The following is a 16,228-nucleotide window of genomic DNA, read 5'->3' as shown; positions in this document are numbered from 1 at the left end:
CTTGTTGTCAGTTTCTGTCCAGGTTGCCTGAGTGAATGTCTGGAGGTGTAGGCACCTTGAAATGATTGTGTTAAGCTAGCACTAAGTCCATACCCCATCTACCTTTATTCTTTCCTTTACAATAAGGCTTTCAAACAAGTCATGTTGTACGGCAGCGAAACATCGTTGTTGAACATTGATGTCATGTTGTCGATGATGATGATGATGATGACGTAGAATTTTACTGGAGAGTGCCAGACAGTGTTATTTTACTTTCATCCCCCGATTTTTGTGGATATATTTCTGTTAAGATGCACTTTTCACTGGTTACATTCTATTCTTCTTCCTCAACTAGAGTCGATCTCCCAAATTTACTACATGTTTTCTCTTCACTTTGGGGTTTTTAGTTCGGCCAAGCACTGTGTTTTAGCTCCTAAATCTAAGCAGCCAAAACAACACAAAAGAGGCTGACCTATCCCGGACGTTTTCGTCATGCATGGGACTTCTTACTAAATAAGAGCTATCAACTTGCCATATGTTTCGAACTGAACCTCCTGACCCTGTAAAACACCAAGTTTTTTGGGTCATCTTTTCTCCTTTTTCTCGCTTTCTCCCTTTTCTCGCGTCTTCGAGGGCTGCAAAACGTTTTATACAATATACGAGCACACAAGGTAGCACAAAGAATCAATACATTACATTCGTTTCTTAGGTTCCAAATGATTTACTTCACATAAAATCACGCTGTTTTATAAGCGCGTGCATTGTTATTTTCACCTGTCTATCACGGGCGTTATCTTGACAGCTGACAATTGAGTCGCCCCAAGTGCACCACCGAGTCTAATACAAGCTGGATTTATGTGGAAGCTTTTTTATTATGCGCAAGGTCAAAGTCTTTTTACATTTTAGTGAAGCTTTGTATAGATGAAACGTACTGACTCGTTTTCGCCATCAACATGAAAATAATTGGGAATTAAACTATTGTTGACCAGTCGTAGACACTGATCTTACCCCTTGAAACACGGAGTTTCCATGGATGCGTACATTTTGATACATTCCGGAATAGTCAACCGAATAAAGTCAGTCAAGCTATTGATGCAGACAAGGAACAATGTTTACTCCAGCTACAGGAGGCATGTAACGACCACTTAATGTGAAGCTGCCTCCCGGCAGCATCTAGAACTTTCTTCATCATTTTCACACACCTTTGCCAAGTCAACTGTGGGCTTTTATCTTTACCTGCGCCAATTTGGATTCAACAGAAATGTGCTAACTCTAACCAGCATAAAACCATTTGTCGTTCGCAATATGTAATCAAAACAACAGATTATATGCTTGACGTAGGAAGATTTGCAAGCGTTCATTTCCCAGTGTCAATAGATATTGGAGTGTGTGCTCTTTACAGGAAAATTAATCCACCATAAGCAAAAAACGGTAGTTTTAGATATAAATATTTCATACACAACGTGAATTGTCTGCAGACAACCGTATGACGAATACTTTGGTAGGCCAAGAACTTATCAGAGAGCCGAGGGTGTCGGATATCGAAAATGAACCTCAGTCTCTAGTTTTAGTTAATAACCATTATCGCAAACTATCACAGACACTGAATTGGCTAAGGATCAATGGCTGTTGTTTAATGAAATCGATCAATTTTACACCAGAGAGTTAATGAGATCTTCCAGACCGCCGACCGTATGCTGATAAGCCCATTCAACTCCCTAAATCCTTCATCTTAAAAGGACTGAATCCGAAGTACTTCCGTGCAAGAATGATTTAGAAATCAGTTAGATTGCTTACTATATATGTTCACTTCTCCTGTCTATTGTTTTATTAATTCCTGTACAGGATCTTTATATAAACTGGTTTGGAAAGTAATCTTATACTGAACAGTCAGCATTTACTGCAAACGTAACAGGCCAGGCTAACAAATGTCGATCGCCAATAAGTCATTTAAGCGGTGATCGTAACAAGAAGATCGAATTGGAGGAAGTACACACTATCGATCGATACGTGCACGCAAACCTCACCATTTCGGTCAATAAACAGACAGGCTTTCTAGTATTCATCTCAGCTTGATATCTAAACCAGCTAAGATTGCGTATTTATGTCCAAATGAATGGGAAAATCATAACATGCGTTGATGCAAGGCAGTATATTCAATAGACCTTACATATTTCTTCGTCAGAGTTGAACCGCAAGCGCCCTCAAAGCTTTCAGTCAAGTGAACGACTTAACCATGTTATTTAATTCTAAGGCACTTCTACAAAAAGACAGAGTGAAGGAAGGTAATTTGAAGTGCTTTCAATACATTTACTTCTTGTTAATGCCGATGTAATCGGTCTACTGTGTCAGCTTACAACTATGACTGTGGAAGTCATAGATCTGTGCTGGTGAATGAAACCACATTTGGCGGAAACGCGTGTATAATTCTTGGAGCTTATCAAGGTAAATAAACTAATGGATCTTCCAAACACTTTGTTTGACGTATGTAAATATCTAATGATTCGACGCTTTTGGTTGGCTTCTTGTATTCATCTACCTCATCTTCCGTAAGAGACGCCATTGCAGATTTTCAGGAATCACTGCTGCTCATTACGTGACACCAAGATTACCAAACGGCTACTGATACAGCAAACCCGTGTCAATATCTGGGATTGCATTTCAGCCCCTCCTTCGGAATCAAATCTACCTTTCAAAGGCCCGAACACAAGGTGATTTCTTAAACTTCAGATCTTTAAACACCTAGCTACTGAAACTCTGGCGGCTGAAATTAACTTACACTTGGTACATCGTTTATAGCTCGAATGAACCTAACTTGAGTCTTCTTACCACGCCCGTCTATAAATACTGGGCAGAAGTAAACAGTAAAGAAAAACTGTTGTCGCTGGTCACAACGTTGCTGCTTTGCTTGCCGAACCTGTCCATTGGTTTGCCATCAGACCAGCTTCTGAGGCTCTTAAACACTATATATATATATTTATAGTTAACAATTAACCAATTAATAATAGTAAATAATAATAATCGTTCAGCTGTAGCACCCTTTCGGTGCCTGGCTGCCGTGCCACACGAAGAAGGCACGAGGGCTGGGATACTGCCAGGTCGCCCAAGTCTAGACAGGGGAAGTCGAGTGGCAGAGGTCGGGTTCGAACCACGGACCTTACGGTCAGTAAATTCACGCTCTAACCACTTGAGCCATCTCGACCAATTATTGAATAAGTAGTATCAGACAGACTTAGGTCGACATGCAATTTCACTAAAACAACTTGGTGTTGCTCACTTGGATTTCCCAACGAATATGCAAATAAGATACATCCTAGATCACCAAATATGGACAGCGTTATGACCGCAAGTGCGTCACTACCGGGCTAAGAACAGTGTCAAACTTTTCGTTCGGGTAAGGTGCCCCTAACCGGAACTATTATCCCATCAAGCGCACCATGAATATGAACTAAACTTCTTCATAACTTTGTAATCCTATGCAGCGTATTTACAATGGCCTTTCTCTCGTTGCCGTTCCAGATCACTAGGATGGGTTTACTGACGGATCATGTGCAAATATTCCAGCCTGTGTTACGAACGGTCACGGTTAATAGGATAATAAGGAAATTATGCTAGCATTATGCTAGCATATATACCAGCATATATACCAGCATATATTCCGATATGTCTATGAGTTATTATTACGGTAGAGGCGCTTATATCCTTGCAGGGAACTGCATGAGTAACCTTCAAAACGTTTCTATCACAAGTTCATATCCAGGTGAATGGAATTAAGCTCTAAACGGGTGATATCCTTTCATATTACTGCCGAAAATAGGGCTGTTATATAATTTTGTTGCCTTGCTTCTTCGGATTCGATGCGTGTAAAGTGAGAGTTTGTATCCTTTCCTATTACTGCCGAAAATAAGGCTGTTATATAATTTTGTTGCCTTTCTCGGATTCGATGCGTGTAAAGTGAGAGTTTGCCCACCGGTGCCTGGATAGACAAACTGCAAACTGTGTGCATCAAGGTGAGCTGAACCTATGCTTGGAAACGTTGCACCATTTTGTTTACAATAGCGAGGAATACAAGGTGACTGTGTGACTTTGCTGACGATTTCGAAGACGATTCTAAACGGTTTGGGTCCATCTTCAAGGACCAAGTCCTCATGACGGTTCTATAACTGGGTTAGAAAAGTTGCAGGAAACGAAAACTAAGTGGTATTAATAGCGTATGTACGGTCAGTTTGTGCTTCGGATTTCCGAGTGAGCGCTGTAATCACCATTGGCTGCAAAAACTGCGTACTTGCCATACAGTGGTCATAACTGTCACAGTTTCGTTCACTGATGATTTCGGGAGGTGTGGTAGGTGACTGCACGTTGGAGGCAGGAGCTGATAAATTGGTGCGTAAATACGGCGCCCTCAGTGGACTGTTAAGTTGGGGAATTGGGAAGGGATTTATGCACTAAAGGCAATAGCTTGGAAACATGAACGCCACTGATGGATGCGACTGGGCCATATGTGATAATGTTTCTAGCCATTGATGTCCACTTGCCTCCTTTTATACCTTGGTTTCTCTTGAAAAGTTGGGTGTACGGCAGTGTATCATCATTTCCACAACGGAATTGCCGACTTTAAGACCGTTGGATTTGTACAGGTGGTTGGAAGCTTGCGATTTTTATAGTATGCGAGTTGGCTACACACTTACACAAACACGGCAAGTTTCCAGTTGAAATCACACTGACAGGCATTCAGACTTGGTCTTCGTTTAGGGTGTTAGTGGATGGATCTATCTAATTCTAGGACTATACGTTTCTTTAAACGAGTGATATGAGTGACAGTTTTAGAGCTGAAGCGTGAAATAACGTTTATCTTGTCGTAGCACTCAAAACACTTTCTCACATTTCGGAAGCAAAACTAGCCAGATTTTCGAAATCCCTGTGATATTTTCAGCCGTTGCCAAGGTGGTGATTTCGTTTCACTCTACTTACTTCCTGTTGATGTGAAATATAAAAAAATATGGGTGTTGAGGACAGAGCGAAAGTCTTTAGTTGAAGCACCCGTGCTCATTGCTTGGAGCCCACGGTGAACCTTGCACCGTTTTCTCAGAGCGCCGTAAGTTGACTGTACATATTGCCGGATATGAGAAAAGTGTACCCGCTGAACCCTAATTCATTTAAATACGACACGGTAACTGGCTATGTTCCGTTAGCTCGACGAGTAAAGCGTTACCTTGAGCCCTTGTGTTCTTCCCCAGGAATCTATTTTTTGTAAATACAACTCGCAAAATTTACGCTTGAAAAACAAAGTCGTCAACCCAGAGTAAAAAATTAGACTAGTAAATATCTTTATTCGAAACAAACAAACAAGGCATCGTTCTTATCCTCTCCATATTTATGAGCAGAACTTCCATTCACTTAAACTGTCTGGTTCGGAGCATCACTCGTCCCTTTCGGGGTAGTAGTGTAAGTACCAATAAAAATACGTGCCAGACTGTACTCATCCACGCCAACATCCGCCCTCGGAAGTAGCCTTTAATGGATTCCAATGATCTGAAGTGACATTCGCCACCAAATGGAGTGCCGTTTTTAGGAAACGTGCGCTGTTTTCGCTCGCCTAACAAATTTAAATATTTCAGAGAGAAAAACCTAGTGACTGAAAACTCAAGAGCACGTGACAACTATTCAGACAATTAGACAATTTCGAGTGGCGTTTCCGCTTCTGATTGATTAATCGGATGAAACATAGCAGCCCACAGAGTGATGTACAACAATTCGCATACACAGTTGACCAAAGTCTTGCTGGCTTTTAATGAATTTATGTTCGTGTGAAAAACAATTCGAAATATGGTCCCAATGCCGGTATATCAGGAGTACCTGCCCGATTTTCCAGAACTGAGGTTTTGTTTTCCTTGTTACTCAGCTTGCTATGACACAAAAAAAACTGTTGTTCATTTAAGAATGCATCCAGACAGATTTTCCGGGAGAACAGTACAGATTTCGCTCCGTTTTAGAAAACAGTAGACTGGTTAGAATTGGGCCAAATTAGCCAGCCCATCGGTTTAGTTCCATAATGGATATGTGTGAGAGAGCAGACCTAGTATTCTGCTACAGCCGTCGGGCATCACCACTAAAGGATGGAAGAAGGACCTTTTATTGCGCTGGTGAACAATGTTCAGGAATGGTGACCTTGATGATTCAACGAGGGGGAATATACCAGAATGGAACTAGAGAAAACGTTTTTCGCAACAGTTGGGAGTTAATCTTAACGATCGTATTTTAGCTGTACACCTGAAGAGCATCGTTGTTAAATGACATCATTTCGCGTCCGCCAAAATACACTGTGGTCACGTGTTGCGCTCACTGGACCAATGTTCACAAAAATGGCTGTTTTTTTACTCGATTCTAATTAGTCCGCCTGAAGGCGCGTCTGGTGTTGTTACCATGACGGATCATTCTGACTGTCATAAAGATATCAGTTTTAGTTCTAACTGACTAGTGATGGAAAAAACCAAAGCATAATTTAACTTCTCAGAGTAAGATGGTTACACCCGTGGGTTGAATCACAGAATAACTATCATAAATTTTAGTTGTTGGCTAGATACACTCGTTTGAAAATTAGTTCTGTATCGTATTTTTCAGCTGGATGTGATGCGCAAAGGGCACCTCATGTTTTAGTTCAACGATATTCAACGAAGCAAACCATATTTCCTCGACGTAGGATAATTCTCTTAAGTTCACGAAAGACTCTTCAGCAGCCCTCCACCGGTTTCGTTCTTCTTGAGACCTATCAGGTCAGCCTAATTCTTTAGTTTCTATTCACTTGAACATCGAATTGTAAGTAAGTGGCCATATGCAACACACTTTGGTGGATTTCGCCACTAGCTTGCTATTTGGTGTTTAATTCTAACCTAGCGTCGCCGGAAACTCGGGAAGCCCATTTGTTTGATGAATTCCCAGAGGGCCGAAATCCCTAGTTGGTTGTGGAAGAGTTTTCAGCAACATTGTAAACAGTGTACGTCGAAGCTCTACCTGGACATCTTGAACGGCACACCAAGTGAAACAGGAAGAGCACTCTGTACAGCAAAATAACCTAAGGACCATCGTAAACAAAATATTCAGTTGAATCTTCTGTTTTCAACAACTTGACTTGCAAACGAGTGCATTTCACCAGTTGCGTGCAGTTTTTTACTCAAATGGAACAGGCTTGAAGGAGACTAGGAACTACTTAGTGCATCATGATCAGTACTCATGTAGAATACTTTCTGTCAAAACAACTGTAATGACGTCACATGACTAAACTTCGTAAGTCCATTTCAGCCTTCACCTACTCTCTATGAATTTTACTCAGTGAGCTCAGTTGTCCAGTTCAGGGGGGAACGAAGTAGTCAGACTTTGGTCAGCTCAATGAACCGAGGAATGATCGTCCGGAAGAGGTACAACTATATGCGCAACAGTTTGTCTAACATACTAGTGAAGCATTCATGGACTGCGATAATGGATTTACCACAAAATATGCCAGCATACGTGTGCATCACTGATGCGGTAAATGTGACCAGTGTTGAGCGAGTATGGTTTTAGTAGGCATGTGACGTCAGTTGATGGAGATGTGTTAAAATCACGGAATGATTTTTGGCCCAGTTATGCATATTTGCTTCGTGCGTGCAAACACACCGTGCTGACAGTGTGGTGATTGTTTCACGACCAGTCCAAATATGCATTTATAAGAAAGAGCAATTTTTTTTCAACATTCGCATTGTACCTGTGTATGCGTGTGCGCAAAATATTGGGCCAAATAATCATAACCAAAAGCATTACAACCATGAAGTATTTACGATACTCTTTTCTTTATTTCCAGATGATGTTCCATTCTCACACGACTGATTAAAGCATTATTGATCGACAGGCGTATACAAGGACACACAAAACTACACTTCCGTAATTCCTTCTATCCGTGTTGTCTAGAAGTTATCCGGCTATGTATACCTTGGATAAAGCGCCTACACACTCATCTCATCTGCCTCCTTTGACCGGACTAAACGGAAGCACTACAAACACAGCAGTCGCCAATGCAAACGCCAACGTCACAACCAATGGTCACAACAACGGTTCGAGTGTAAATTCAACAGGCACTACCTCTTTCTGCGTGGGAGCCAGTAACAATAATCTGAAACCAACCTTGAACATCACTCAGCTGTACGAGGATCGACAGCATCGCCACTACGGAGATAACGCATCCATAGCCACCAGTAATTCTACTGCGCAGCTTCATTTACCCAGTGTGTCGCTCGGGCCAACAAATCCTTCCACCACCGGTTCAGGAGCCCGCTCAGGTGCATCTGGTATAAAACCCGGGATCGGGTCACCTGGTCATCAATGCAACAAAATGGATAATCACAGTAGCTCGTTGAAGATTCGCAACCGAGCTGCAGCAGGTGGAGGCGGCGGTGGTGGTGTCATAGGTGGCACTCATACCAGCATATCGAACAGCGGTGTACAACCAATCTCCCTTGGTCCTGGAGATATAAACAACACAGCTTCGCATTTGACTGGGGGCAGCTGTGTGTCTGTTCCCAACACGTTTTCTGCCCACCTTAACGGAGCCGGTCTCACACCAGAAATGGCCATGAAGTTATATGTTCACAAGCTCAGTGTCTTTGAACACCACGAAATATTTAGCTATCCTCACATTTATTTCGTCGGGCATAATGCGAAAAAACGCGCCGGTGTGGTTGGGGCTCCGAATAATAGTGGATACGATGATGAACAGGGATCCTATCTAAATACTGCTCATGATCACGTGGCTTACCGCTATGAGGTGTTGAAAATTTTGGGCAAGGGTAGTTTCGGACAAGTGGTTAAAGCATACGATCACAAAACTGGCACTTATGTAGCATTAAAAATGGTTCGAAATGAGAAGCGCTTCACTCATCAGGCCGCCGAGGAAATACGCATTCTGGAATTGCTGAAACAGCAAGACAAGGATAACACTCGCAACGTGGTTCACATGCTGGAAAATTTCACGTTCCGCAATCACGTGTGCATGACATTTGAACTTCTAAGCATGAACTTGTATGAACTGATTAAACGAAGTAAATTTCAAGGTTTTCCTCTCCAGCTCGTACGGAAGTTTGCGCACTCCATTCTCGTGTGTCTCGACATGCTTCACCGGAATAAAATTATCCATTGTGATCTGAAACCGGAGAACATTCTTTTGAAACAACAAGGTCGAAGTGGTATCAAAGTGATCGATTTCGGTTCCAGCTGTTTCGAAAGTCAGCGGATATATACCTATATACAGTCGCGATTCTATCGAGCTCCGGAAGTCATACTTGGATTTAAATACGGAACAGCTATCGATATATGGAGTTTCGGATGTATCTTAGCCGAACTTTTGACAGGTAAGTCACGTGAACCGGGCTTTCCTCTGTAAACAAAGGGTTACCAGGTAGGTCTTAGCCTTTACAACCAAACCTTCAAATGATCGTGGTTTCTGAAATCCTTGAGGGGTTAGTTGCGAAGCCGCCGTCTAGGTTACAGTTGCTCCGATCCATGCTCAAAAAAATTTTCTACGAAAAACGTGGAGTCTCTTAGGCCATGTGATTCAGCTAGCGCAGTAGGACGATCGATTCTGAACAAAAACTCACTGTGAAGGACAAACACCCGCCAAATTGAGCTTGCGAAGTGCTTGGAGTAAAATATGGAAAGTGAATTTTGTCAAGACCGTACCACATGACGCCGGCCAAAATCTGAGCAAGTTTGTCAGTCACAAATATGAATGCTTCCTTATGGGAGCACCGTCTACAAGTGAGCGAGATTTATATTCAGCTGCCATGCGGAAATCTATTGAATGATTATCGTTCAGTAACGTAGTTTCAAATCTAGCCAGTTTGTTTGTGGCTTAACTAATGTTGTGCTTTCCACCATCGGTTTTTGGAACATCCGAAAAATGCCTGCTGACAGAGTGGATTCAGTGAAGCAATTTACTCACGGTGCATTTTTCTTGAGCTGAACTGACTTGAAATAAACTGATCTATACATAAGTAGTCCAAGTTGAACCGATATCTCACAGTCACGGTCACTGCTGAGTGTACGATTTATGCTGCTTGCCTTTAGGTCCTCGGGGCACTCGGTTGCTTGACGGTCCTCGCGCATTTTCACATAATCGCTTAATTGTAGGACTGGTCCGTCGATTTAAACGCCAAAACGATTTCTCGGAAACCCGAATTTAGGTTTATCAGGTGGTTGTAACTGGTGTGCCACATTTTGTAGTCATGCACCTCAGGTAAGTTTCATCAGCAAAAGCCGTAGTCTGGCCATATTTATGCCCGACAATGAGTCCACGAACACCCAAAAAGCAAAGGAACTCGTTTCATTAAGCAGAGTACTCAAAGCAGACATTGTGAGGACTGAGACCATTGTCAGTCAGCTGGTGTATAGGAGGAGTCACGACAAGAGCTACTGATGGATCCAGTAATACAGAAACTTCGAAGAGCGCGTATATGGACCATAGATAGGAATCAATCTAAGATAAGGTGGGTTGCAAAATGCACCATAAATATCTCTCCTTCCAGGCAGTTGCCATAGGTCTGCAAAGAAAAACTTATGGTTTGACGGCTTCTGAGTAAGAACACTTTTGCTCAAAAGATGGTTTTACATAGCTGAACCTAAAACTCTCACTTAATGCTCTGGTTCCTTTCATGCCCTAAAGTTTTCCTATTTGAAAGCTCAAAAACATATTCTGTGTATAGCAGCCAAACTGTCTGTGAAATAGCCGACCATCTAGATTTTGGCGAATTAATTTTTATGTCGGTAATGATCAGAAATTTAGTTTTTCTGTTGAAAACCCTTAGAAACATGACTGCATAGCCAGACGTAGCCAGACGCGGAGTTTTATTGTGATTGGAACTCATCTGATGGACAAGGGTAGAAATACGACAGCGCTGTCCACTAGGACCTGTGCTGACGAATTTGCTACCGATCGATTCCTCATGCATCCTCTTGATGAATTCTCACACAGACGGAATACAACCTAAGCCACAAGACATTCACCTTAGCATACCGTCTGATTCAAATCTTAGAGCTTGGCAATCATCACCTCTTCTTTGAGGACCGATGATCATCCACCAGGGTCAGTGGTTTGAATGGTAGTTCGCACATCACCGAACAAAGGGTAGAGGATAATTTAGAAACAAAGTCACATCCAAAAGGTTCATCTAGACACTCCTGTTTTAAGCCAGCGGTCCAAAATGTTACAGACTTTCATTAATTTTAAATGTTTACATTGGCACCAAATGCATTGTACGGCAATGAAGAATGTGAAATCGCCTGCGTTCTGTCCATTTTCGTGCTTTTCGTCTGCGATTGCACAAGGTTTCGGCGTATTTCACTGAATCGAATGTGTCTTCCGGTCGCGTGCTCTTTGATCTGATGGAACTGTAAATTCAATTCAAAGATATCAGCTTTGTAGCTTGGTAGAGATTAATGCGTGTCAATCTGGGTCAGAGAGTACTGAACCGCAAACAGGTTTTTGAAGCTTGCCTGAAGTTGAGATCTTGACTCCACAGAAGACTTCATTGTGAATAATGGCGACGTTTTCGAACTTCAGAATTATATTATCACAAGCAAAGACTGTGTGTTTGAATCCCAAAATTTACTGGATATCCCATCCTTCGGCTTGTACGAACATAGGTAGAAACACCGAAAAGCGCATGTACCGTTCAGTCTCTGATTCCTAGGTCTTAAATCTTTTGAAGAAGCTGAATCATTCATTATTGTGCGGCGGTTTAGTAGGCTCGAAACATGCCTCTATCTCCCCCTGTTAGATAACGGCACAAATCATAAGTTTCCCGTCTGCGTTTCTTTCATTTAACAGTTTCCAATATGATTACCTTCGTTTCTCACAATGCCATTTTGGTAACTAGTAAATATATCAGTAGTACGTTGCTTTCTCCCTAATTGCTGCCCCTCGACGCAGTGTAGAATACTTCAGGCTAATGAAGTATATTCCTTCTATTCCTTTTATCAAACAAATTGTAAATAATTACTTTGATCTAAGTATCTCGTCTGTCATTTGTTATAGCCCTGTCTAGAGTACCAACAAAGCAGTTTCCACTTGGAATTCGCTATCAATAGTCTTTCATTCTATTGGTCATGTTGCAACACACTCAGTAAAATTAGCTTTTGGTTACCCAGACAACACGCAGTCAATGCATGCTACAGTCGGGCCTGGGACAACTGCGTGATCTGTCAGACCCGGATCAAAGGACTTCTACTAACCTAATCACACGCATCATTCGGTTAGTGTCAATGCCAGCTTTCACGTGACCTTCAAACCGAACGTTGATCTTAAGCCGTTTTCACCAAAGTCCCACAAGACAAGTGCGTGACAGTTAATTATACCAGTCGGATAAGGAGATATTAGTCCTGCAGCACACGAATGTGCCTATGCTGGAAAACGTTTTATCGATGCAGATTTAGGAACTACGCATAGAGAACATAAATCGTTTTCAGTTGAACTCAGTTTTTCAAATATGATTGTGAAAAGGCCGTAGTAACCATGAGAGCTATCGCAGTAAACAGAACATTTTACGTTACCGATTGGCAAGTTAGTCCCCAAGCCTAACTTCACTGAAAAATACCTAAAATAGCGCGCGAATTTCTCACCCCCTTTTATCCGTACAAAAATTTACTTCATTGCTGGTCTGTTTGCCGTGCTTGACAGTTGGATTGCAAACTTTCACTCACCAATATGAGTGACGTAGTGCGGAGTTGAGTGGATAAACACCTCCTCTATGTGCTTATGAAGTTTCTAAACAGCACACAATAACTCTAAAGTGATAGGTGAGTCCGGAGGCGGTTCTGACGTAATTAGGTTTGTCAGCTTTGGTTCTGAATTGCATTGTGATTTCATTTTCCCGTATATGACTGATTCATTGGGCATCTTCGATTCAACAATTCTGTGTTACCCGGTGTGATTGGGCCGTTTCCTTCTTGGTTCGTGGTCTGATTGCTTTCCACTTGATTGGCTGATCAAATAACCTCATGTTTTTACGACTACTATTTGCTACTACCACTGTTATTTGCTACTTCCTATGGAACATTGGCTGGTGAACAAAATTCATGGTCTGTAAGACTAGAAGGTGGTATCCAACACGGTGAGTCACAAACGAAGCGATTCACCACACAGCTTTAAAAGTCACCTTTATTGGATTAACCACGTACGGATGTAGTCAACATAAAGGCTAACAACTTCAGGATGAACGTAAATGGTGTAATTTACTGTACTCAGGGCAAGCCTTCAATTCCACCGTTTTTCATCCGAGACTCCGCGGACTAGGTTTACATCTTGGCATGGCTGATATACCATTCAAAGTCCCTCAGTATCCCCAGAATTGGCAGCAAACGCGTGAAAATAAACAATAGAAATGTCGCTGGAATGCGTGCTTTCCCGGTAGTAATTACTGAAAGTTCGCATTGTCACTTACCCTATACTTCTTATAAATTTATGTTTTGAAACTCTGGACAACCGCAAGAGTGGTCCGTTCTCTATCTGATAGTTTCGTGGTGATGAAGTCCACCGATATTCAACGCTGGTTTTTGATATCGATATTCGTAATGGCGACTGTCAGGAAAAGCAAGCTAGAAATCTTCACCGGTAGAGAGACCAGAAGTTGAAAAATGCTGCAGAGCGTAGATCTCGTATAATAACAAAACACTCAACTCATGTATTTCTTCAAAAAGTTACCAGTAGGCATTGTTCGTTGTAGCATATGTGTGCTGCGGAGATCCTGGAATGCCGACTAATATTTCGCTTCCTGTTTGAAGCCAGGCTATGCTGGAGTCGTTCAGCTGCAGCACCCTTTCGGTGCCTAGCTGCCATGCCACACGAAGGAGGCACGAGGGCTGGGATACTGCCAGGTCGCCCAAGCCTAGACAGGGGAAGTCGAGTGGCAGAGGTCGGGTTCGAACCACGGACCTTCCGGTCAGTAAATTCGCGCTCTAACCACTTGGGCCATCTCGCCCCTATGCTGGAGGTACTGTGTAGCTGGTTAATTCTTGTTAGGAATCATCTGCACCCCGACCCTCTCATACCTCCAGAAAGAAGCTCAGACGGGATCTTGTGGTCAAACATCTGAACACTGTAACATTCGGCTTTAAGAGAATTATCAGTACCGTGAGTAATACAGGATATATCACCACCAGTTAAGCAGTTGGCCTGCTACCCGATTATAAGAAGATTGCAGCCAACTGTGACTGTGGAAAGGTTTTCAGCTACCAACAGTCAGGTCACGGGTTAAGCTTTTTCTAGATATTAGTGTTATCCTCACTGCTGTTAATCGCTTAACAAGGGTGAGACATGTTTGTTTGCTCTTTTGTTGCTTCGAGCCAGCAAGCCACATCGCACGTGTTTTCTCGATTGTCATCAGCTATATTGGTTACCTTGTATGCAGGTAGAAAACATTTCATCTTGATAGGTCATGAGGCCCGGTACCAAGCAACCACCCAGTTTAGAAAACAGTTTTTGTGTGGTAAATTACTGACTCAGTAAATTTAACTAGGCTGAGGACCCCTTCTCCAATCTCAGAATAATTCGTCCTCAGCCTCAGTGAGAGAAAAATGTCTTGTCACGAAACACAGGTAAGGAGTGCCGCACAGTCTTGGAAATGAAGTAAACTGTTTTGATTAGCCTGGTAAAAAGAAAAAGTAATTTCTACGAAGAGGCCTATCATGATCTCAGGCACTTTCCCTCATTGTTTGTACTGAGTGTCTGGAAGTCACTGTGTTTGTCTCCATCGTGATTTATACTGGTGATTATCTACTCAAACAAAACACCTTGTTTTGCTACAATGGTCGCATCATTGATAATGAGCTTTGAATATGTCGCTAGGTCGAAAATGTCGATTATGTGCGAAGCTGATGGTAGGTTAATCGATCGGACGTGCTTTGATGTCCTTCGGTGATTTGGCAGTGTTCGGAATTTCGCAGAATCCGACAGAATTTCAAAAGCTCTATTTTGTGAGCTGATACAAATTGAGTGGCATTGAATCATTCTGTATGAGTCACACGTATTATAGTCAGGCGGTTGAAACAAGCCGAAACAATTAAGCAAAAAACACCCGATTATTATGTTGTAACAGGATATTGCTATATGATGCATTGTGTTTTGCTTACTGACGTCTTTTCTAGAGCACGCTTACATTCACTATGTCGACCCTTTGCTGCGGTCGTTGACAGAGGCGCATTCACACGACTGAAATTGTGACTTTGTAGGAGCGTCAAATGTTGATACCTCTGACGTACACCTATGTTCTTGCAAAACCTGACGTGTTGAGAGTTTTATTGTGTGTTGCTTGGAATTCAACTGACGTATGCATGTTTATTCAGTTCAAATGCTTTCCTCATATTCATATCCAGCCTCTGTTTTTGCCAACTCACATCATTTCTGACATACTGGTAGATTGAGTGGAGCTAACAGACCTAAATAAGAAGCGTCGGATTCATTAAAAATGCATTGTGACCGATACCATTTTACTCGCATGACAGGGGGTTGGGGACAATCCCATAAATTATTTCCTGGTCAAAAAGTAACTAAGTAAATCACGGTCTATACAAAACAGGACCTTTTTTATCCCTTATTAGGGGAACCCTTGGATAAAGCCTGGTGTTTACTTCCCAACGGTTTCTTCTTATGACAGATAGGAAATTATCGTTTTCCCCGGCAAATAAAGACTTTTCAGAAAATGGCCGAAAACCTAATGACATTACGCCTAAGTTGTATGGTACAATTGACCACTCGGCGTCTAAGGTGGCCTCATTCAGCAGTTGACAGCAACGACAAATTCGTAATCTCTAACCAATCCACCCACCAAACAGCACCCTAAAGTTAACTCCTTGAATGGTGGCTAAAAGTGTCCAAGCATTTGCCAAGCTCCGCCAACAGATAAACAGCCAACTGATCAATTATCAGTCAGCCTTGCCTTGCCGTCAGGATTATATCAATTATCAAAGCTTGAAAGCACTGAACATTTCTCATTAGATGAAAAGTTCTGCCCTTGTTCCGTTACATAATTGTGCCGTTTCTGAAAAGTCACTGACATTCTTCGAATAGAACGATCAATAGGGTTTATAGAACAAGATTAGTAAAGGTGTGTCGGGTACATTCGGTGACGTTGTGAAAATCAGTTCTGCTCAATTCTCACAATATCCAGGCTGAAAATTTCTAACTAGACGAATCTACGTCTTTTTAGATAAACTGCAATGACTCACT

At 42.1% G+C, this 16,228-nt stretch overlaps 1 protein-coding gene across 1 annotated transcript in view; it reads left to right on the top strand.

Moving 5' to 3' along the window:
* T265_11581 (hypothetical protein) overlaps positions 1-16,228 on the top strand; it is a gene marked incomplete at both ends in the record, with an annotated part of 48,279 nt that overhangs the window by 3,148 nt on the left and 28,903 nt on the right. Inside the window, one exon of the mRNA XM_009178269.1 lies at positions 7,817-9,359. Within this exon, the coding sequence (XP_009176533.1) occupies positions 7,937-9,359 (1,423 nt within the window). The remainder of the gene's footprint in view (positions 1-7,816; positions 9,360-16,228) is intronic.

Source organism: Opisthorchis viverrini, assembly GCF_000715545.1.
Source record: "Opisthorchis viverrini unplaced genomic scaffold opera_v5_526, whole genome shotgun sequence".
NCBI classification, from domain to species: domain Eukaryota; kingdom Metazoa; phylum Platyhelminthes; class Trematoda; order Opisthorchiida; family Opisthorchiidae; genus Opisthorchis; species Opisthorchis viverrini.
Note: the sequence above shows the minus strand (reverse complement) of the source record. Positions and strands in the feature narration are given on the sequence as shown.